Source organism: Anopheles darlingi, chromosome 3 (genome assembly GCF_943734745.1).
Source record: "Anopheles darlingi chromosome 3, idAnoDarlMG_H_01, whole genome shotgun sequence".
NCBI classification, from domain to species: domain Eukaryota; kingdom Metazoa; phylum Arthropoda; class Insecta; order Diptera; family Culicidae; genus Anopheles; species Anopheles darlingi.
Window position 1 is genome coordinate 12,141,467 of NC_064875.1, and position 7,500 is coordinate 12,148,966.

Consider the following 7,500-nt stretch of genomic DNA (forward strand, 5'->3'; position numbering starts at 1 on the left):
TGAAAAACAGGTAGAAGAAAATACTTTCCACTTGTGGACCTTTTGTAATGCGCTGCAGCCGGTTGCAAATTGCGAATAAAGTCCGAAATAAATGCAAATAAATAAAATGGTGTATGTAAATGTAAGAAAATAAAATTCTCTGTGTTTAGATCGATTGAATTCTCTTTCTTTTATTTGTTATGCAAAAACAATCCTAGTTATTTTATTGAAATCTATAACATCAAACACATTTCTGTACAATTTAAAAGTATTAGAATAGAGTTTGAGAGTATTTATATCAAAGTAAATAAATGCAACACAAACAAAATATTTGAAAATATAATTTCAATACTGTAATAGCCTACCTAGATTTAATTTTTCTAGCTCAATTTGGCGATGATATTGAACAATGCTAATGCAAATTCTTTTCATCTTGAGCAATATGATTAAATACTTTCACCGCACGATTATTCCCGCAATGTTCTTTTTGATATTTCGGAACGTTAATCAAATCATTTCTGAAAATTTAATTTGTCTGCAACAATCGTATCAGTTAGTATTTTAAATTTCATCAAACTATGTAACATTCCAGTGAATAATAAATTGAAAGTGTTGTTACGTCGTATACGTATACGGCTCGCCAGTACTTATGTATGTTAGGTAAAAAATATGTTGCACTCGAAATTTTTTTTATTTTAATTTTCACTCACATTCAAAGAAACGTAAATATCGTCGTCGGTCGTGATAATAGAATTGAATTTCATCTAAAAACCGAAACCGTATGGATTGATATTAATCAGCACTAAGTAATCTTGAACAAGAAAATTTCTCCATATTCGATATCACACATGCAAAGCTCTCAAAACTCTGATCTATTTCAGTTGCTATGCGCTTTGTCAAAGACGTATCTCAACAAGAAGAAACCATAAATTGCCGGACCATGTTACATTGCCAACGATGGCCATCGTTTGATGGTCCTTTCACATCCTCTTTGAAGCAGTTTTCTGCGCTTCTGTTCGGTATAAAACGACAAACAGCTGATCGGATAGACATCACTCAACTAGCAGTCATCATCAGCACAACAGCTCCTCAGTCTAACCAACAAACAATGGCGTTCAAGGTAGTTCTATCATCAAAATTCTTTTAGAATTTTTCTAACTCATTCCTCAACTGTTTCGTCCAGTTCGTTCTTCTGGTCGCTTCCCTGGCTTGTGCCAGCGCAGGATACATCCCGAGTGATCCGCACCTCCATCTCTCCTATGCTCCAGCGACGAGCTATTCCACCGTCACGAAGCACGGAGTACCGGCTGTGACCAAGACCATCGTCCAGGAGCCACAGCTGTACCACGGATACGGTCACGGCTATGCTCACGCTGCCCCGTCCGTCGTTGTGAGCAAGCCTCTGGCGATCTCGAGCCCTCTGCCAGTGTCGTATGGCGCTGCTCACGGCATTTATCAGGCACCAGCTCTGGTGAACAACATCGAATACTCGAAGCCCCTTTCTTATGCTCCAGTTGCCAAGACCATCCTTGCTGAGCCAGCTTACGGCAAGGCCCTCATCGCCGAGCCAGTCTACGCCAAGACCATTGTTTCGGAGCCCATCTACAACAAGCAGGTGTACGGTCAGCCAATCTACGGAGAAAAGACTCTGATCGCTGAGCCGGTTTACGGCAAGACCCTGATTGCTGAGCCAACTTACGCCAAGACCATCGTGTCGGAGCCAATCTACAACAAGAACGTGTACGCTGAGCCCATCTACGGAGCCAAGACTCTGATTGCTGAGCCAGTCTACGGTAAGAGCATCATTGCTCAGCCAGCTCCAATCTACGGAGAAAAGGTTCTGTCCTATGCTCCGAAACTGGCCTATGATGGAATCTCTGCTCATGGATGGTAATCATTGTTTGATACATACTAACACAACATTCATGTTATGACCTCGCTGTTCTCTATCTGTTGTAAATATAAAACTTAAATCGGAAATAACCTTCTCAGCGTTTGTTACTTTGTTTGTCCTCTAGTGCCTCATTGTTGGGTCGCTAAGGGCTATAGCTTCGACTTCTCAATTTGACCTTATATGTCTCTGGCTTGACATAAACAGGAAACCGAATTATATATTCCTCGAAATTCGGTTTAATGTGCCCGTGACCTTCCAAAATCTCACGCGTTACTAACCTTAAGGCAATTCTTGTTTGTTTAGAAACGGTAGCAATCGAACGGAACAAATCTCACAGCACAGATCACGGCTCAACGCTCTTCTTATCAAGCGAATAGAAGGCCAGCCGATCGTTGGAACAATCGTATCATTAGCTTTTAAAGTCTCTTTACACCGAGAGGGCCCCCCTATCGCTATCTTACTGAACGATTAATTGAATAATGTTATTAATGACCAATATACGGGACCCAGTATCGTACCGTTAGCCCTGCTAGTGAGCTACTGAATCGAATTCGAAAAAAAAAACCATTATCTGAGTTGAAGAGGGCCAAGGACTAGGCGCTTAACGTTACTTAGCTTCCATTAAGAGCAGTAAAACCTTCCCAATACCGCTACATTGAGATCGACCTTTGGCGATGAAAATCATGTTTAACTTTTATTGTCACACTCCCTAAGGGCAATCGATCTACTCGAGCCGTCGTTGAGATCAACCGACTGAGTCCCTCAGCGCCAGTCAATTGAAACCCTTTAGCAATGGATTCGAGGCACCTGCACCGAAAAAACCAACCCAAATTACCACCCCAAAAAACGGCCTGACAACTGCAGGTCGAATCATTGATCCGATCCAAATCGGGCCGTAACGTGCCGCAGTGGATCGTTTGTATCGAGCGACATAATCTTAATTGAACCAGCAGCGTTCGGCCAGGTTCGTGGCGCATTGCGGTTGCCAAGCAACTAACCACACACTAGGGTTCCGTTTGGTTGCGACTAAGCTGCGACACCCTTGAATCGGATACACAGCTGAGCGAACCGCGAGCTCTTCGAACCACCGACGCTTCGGCCGTACCGAGATCCAGGCCGAGACCGAGACCGAGAGTTCGAAAGTACCGTCGAACGAGAGGAAAAGTAAGGAAATGACTAAATAATACCTGCGACGAGACGAGAAAGAAACCGACAAAAGTTCAAGGTAATGGCCCGGGCCATAGATAGCTGACCGCTCGGTTTGTTGGCCGTTGTTTTTGGGGGGTTCGCGTCGCTCGTTGTTGGCCTTAGGGGAAGTGAAACGAATGGTGATCACAGAATGGTTAAAAACATTGTAAGAGGGCGAAAAAAAAAGAGGAAAGAATAAACACGAACCCGGCGACAGCAAAATGGCACACAACGGCTCACCGATCGGATCATGTGCAACTCCGGGCGCTTGCATGCGTGCGTGTGTGTCTGTGTGCTCCACATTGACCCATTGCGTAATGGAATTGGCGGACGAAAATTAAATCTCCCCGGCACAACAAATTGGTGGCCGCAGAACGACGGTGACGGTTTTACGACCGTTCGACGATGGTTTCTGCTAACGCGAATGTTACCGCGACGTGTTGTTGGTTGGGTTCGTCGCTTATGCACCTTGCACGCCGAGGTCGTTCGTATGGTGGAGATGGCCGACGCGACTTCCGTGGCCAATTGATGAATTACTAATATCGCGAATTTGCGGAATGCGGACGTGAACGATAAAACCGCGACTGCAATAAAAAAATGCGGACTTATGACGGACGATTTTCCGATTTTCCTGGCTGCGATGGATCGCTTCCGAATTTATCGTGGTATAAAGGATGGTCCCAATGAACCATCGAAGCATCAGACAGCGTTTGCAATCGGACGAGAGACCAGCAGTACATTAATTAGTAATGGCGTTTCAAGTGAGTTGCTCGAGCTCCAGGTGGAAAAGAGCTTCTGATCCAGCCGAGTCCTTGTTTTCACAGTTGGTAACCTTCTTGGCGGTTCTGGTGTGTGCCAGCGCAACTCATCTGCCGTTAAACCATGTGCTCCCACATCCCTACGCTATCGGAGGACCATCGATCCATCCCGGTTACCCGATCCAGTCCGGTCTGATCGCAAATCATGTTCTCGGTGCTGGACCATTGTCGATTGGACACGGTGTTGTGCCACTGCCGGAGGGTAAGACGACCGTCACCAAGACCTTCATCTCAGCTCCAACGTACGCCACCAGCCACGTGTCCGAGCGTCTGCACACCGAAGAGCCGGCGTACCATGGCGGTAATTTCGTCAACCAACCCCTGTATGCTCCACTGTCGTATGGAGGGCCAATTGTTTCACCGATTGCTTACGGAGCAAAGTATGGCTGGTAGGTCCATAGAGTCAGACCAATAGCGATCATAATAAAACGGATTTTCCACAAACAACTTTGTAGCTTAGTATTTTAGTTTAAATTAAAGGATCACATTTTCCTGGGGTGTCGAGGGTGAGGGTGTTGAGGGTTAACGCCATGGAAATTTTAAAAAATCTGTATCTTTGCCATTTCTGCTTCGATTGATGTGAAAATTGAAGAGGATATTTAGTAAAGGGTCTGTTTTCAGGGAAAAATGGAAAAACAATTTTACCGCCCCTCCATCGAATTTTCCGCCCACTATTGTCCGCACCGGTTTCCTTCGTGCACTACACGAAAAAAATCGAACACTTTGCTGCCGTGGCCATAATTTCAAGCAGTGCACGAAGGGAAACGGTGTGGTCAAAAACAAACGGAAAATCGTTAGAGAAGTGGTAAAATTTTGGTTTAGGATTGTTTTTACACAACTCTACGCACTGCACAACATAAAATGTGAAAAAAATTAAAATAAACCTTTTCTAGGCGGCTATTTTTCACTTCGTGGATGCCGGATCCAGAAGTTGCAAGTTCCGTGAAACGAACCACGGAACTTCCGACTCCCAAAGCCGCAGTGTTGTAAACGACGAAGCCCTTCTCGCTCGCACAAATCGCGACAGCTGTCATTTTGGGTGTTTTTCATCGTTGTTGCTTGGCTTGCGTGTTTTGCCTTTCGTCCTCCCCGGAAGGCTTCGAAATTGTGATTTTCTGTTACCCACCCGCTCCGCTAGGACTCGGTTCCTGTTCCGAAAGTGCTCCAGATGACTGGCCACGGAAGGTAAGCGCGCGTTTATCAAATTGCACCCCACCCTTTGCCGGTCCCTGGCCGCGTCAAAAATAGACGCAGCAACACCAGCGGCGGCGCCATATTGTTTTCATTTTGTTTGCCTTTCTCCTGATGAAAATGAAAACATTTCGAAACTACATAAAACGGCGTGTGCTCTCGCGGTGTCTGTCGGTTTGCGAAATTTAAGGACGAGTCTCCGGTAGTCGCCACCGTATCCGGCTGTCTGTGAAGGTGCTATTTTCCAAATCGTCCGCGTAACGTAACGCTAGAAGCTGGACACCACCCCGGTCCTACTAGCGGCAACATAAATCATCGATTCTATATCGTCTGGAGGGGTGGCTAGCGTACGCACCTAAATTGGACGATAATCGGTGTCGCCCAGTACTAACACCCCGAGGGTCATAATCCTTTCGCCAACCGCGAACGCACCTTCGGCGGCTCCCGTGTGCCGAGGATTATCGCAAGGATACAACCCTCTCCGTTTTCGGCAAAGGATGCCTTGTGTTGTTCCCTCTCGCGCTCTCTGTCTCTTTCGCTCACTCCCAGAGTACGCATGTACCGGCCTGCTGATGTTGCTGGCTGGCTGCTGCAGAACATGAAGAAGGGTTGTTGACGACGTTGTACTACATGATGGGATGATGCAACTGGTGGCGATTGATGTTCTTTTTCTCTCGCTGCATTAAGTTGTTTCATTAGCACGAGCCTTTTTAGGGGGAGGGCTGACGTGGGATCAACGGCAGACTCCTTTATGTTTAATTAGCTGGTGAGAATGCCGAAGGAAAGAACCTGCTTCTTATCATTCGGAATGGGTATACCATTTTGTAAAATTCCACGCTAATCACACTCGCACACTTTGTTAGTCATTTCGGTTTCGTCATAGAATGGTAATGGAGCAACCGGAAAGACCCACAATTCACCGATTGTGCCGTCCAGGACCTGCTGCTATGTTTGCTTTTGATAACCGAGCTGATCAGAACCGTGGAACGGTTGTTCCTGATTTGTAACCTCTACGGCGTCTTATCAAATACTTCTACCTCCCTCTTCCTTCTACTCTCAGCTCATTTTGCGCTGCGAACGCAATACAAATATTTTCTTCGACCTTTATTACTCCACATTTTATAAAGTGCTAATTGCCAAAAAGTTTTACTGCCGGTATTTAGCAGCAGTAGCAACAAGAGTCGTAGTAGGCTGATTTCAAACCGTTTCCAAACCGACCAAGCCTTCGATTTTTTTTACGATCCTCGCCTTCTGCAAGGCCCTGAAAGGAAGGAAGGAAGGAAGGTGTGCTGGCTGGTGGCCATGGCTCCGGGGCACATTACAAACTGGTTACAGTGTGCGCGGTTGCATGTTTCTTGTTTATTTCTTTGTTTCTGGTTCTTCTCTTGGTTATCTCGCTTGTATGTGTTTCCCCCCACAAAAAAAAAACCCAAAAATCCCGCCGAAAAGTTCCAAAAAAGTGGAAAAACGCGCTAGCGTACTGCGCGCTCTCATCCAGCAGAGGCCACGCCGTGTGATGGTCAGGGATGATGCCGCCCCGCGAATGTGTGTGCGCGTCGCCGTCTTCTGCGTTGTTGTTGCTGTGCTGCTCACTCGACGATCGATGGCATCTTCTCCTCGACGGCCTCCTCGCCGGCTGCTGGCTGCTGCTTCTGCTGTCTTCGCAGCCGGTCGCCGCCACCGATGGCTGGGTTCCGATCCCTGTACGTAACATTCTTTCCTGCCACCACCACCACCACCACCCGTCCAGTCCCTTACGGTGGACGCTATCGGTGTGTCGCTTTGCTTCTCTATTCTCGCTGTCTTCGCCTTCGTCTCTTCTTCTTCGTTCTTCCGTGTTCTGTCTTTCATCGCATCTTTCTTGTTTTCATTCTCTCAAGAAGCACAAGAACAAAGCAAAGATTGTTCCTTCTTCCTTTGCTTTCTGCTGTTGTTGTTTTGTATCAAGCGACAGCACACCAACACCACCGACACACACACACAAGCTCGAATGTGCCGGCTGCTGCTGCTGCTGTGGCTGTTGCCGTTCTCCCACCTTCCGCCTCGGACACAGTAGGCCGGTTGATCACGGTTTCTCATCCATCGACGGAACAGGTTTTCCGATCAAACATCCGCCGCCCGAAACTCACTTCGCCTCCCCTCCCCCCGTCGTGTGTCCCAGGCCGTCCCCCAAGTACCGGCGATACCACCGGTGGTTCTCCTGTTCCGTAAGCGTTCTTTGGCTGTTGCTGCTGCTCCAGATGCTTGAGCTGCGGAAGAGGTAAGCTGCGTTAATCGAGCCAAAGACACGCCTAAGCCGTGAGCTCGCTTCAGGTGATGGTGATCGTTTCTTTTACTTTTTTGTCGTGACCTTTTTTGAGGTCCCACACCACCCCACCACCTTGCTTTTATGCCCCCTTGGAGCATAGAAAATGGCCAACGCGATTGGTG

General features: G+C 47.0%; 2 protein-coding genes across 4 annotated transcripts in view; both read left to right on the forward strand.

Annotated features, from left to right (window-relative positions):
• The window catches only part of LOC125956121 (uncharacterized), a 2,924-nt gene extending 1,015 nt beyond the window's left edge, over positions 1-1,909 (forward strand). Inside the window, exons 1-2 of one of the 3 annotated variants that reach the window (XM_049687689.1) lie at positions 1,046-1,099; positions 1,163-1,909. In XM_049687689.1, the coding sequence (XP_049543646.1) occupies positions 1,088-1,099; positions 1,163-1,873 (723 nt within the window). In that variant the 5' untranslated portion in view covers positions 1,046-1,087 and the 3' untranslated portion in view covers positions 1,874-1,909. Of the gene's footprint in view, positions 1-1,045; positions 1,100-1,162 lie in introns of those variants that run through there. The other 2 variants (XM_049687691.1, XM_049687690.1) reach the window with 2 other exon arrangements.
• A 3,021-nt stretch (positions 1,910-4,930) lies between these two features.
• Positions 4,931-7,500, forward strand: part of LOC125956108 (single-stranded DNA-binding protein 3) — a 41,307-nt gene continuing 38,737 nt past the window's right edge. Inside the window, exon 1 of the mRNA XM_049687665.1 lies at positions 4,931-5,064. The gene's annotated coding sequence lies outside the window, so the exon portion shown is untranslated. The remainder of the gene's footprint in view (positions 5,065-7,500) is intronic.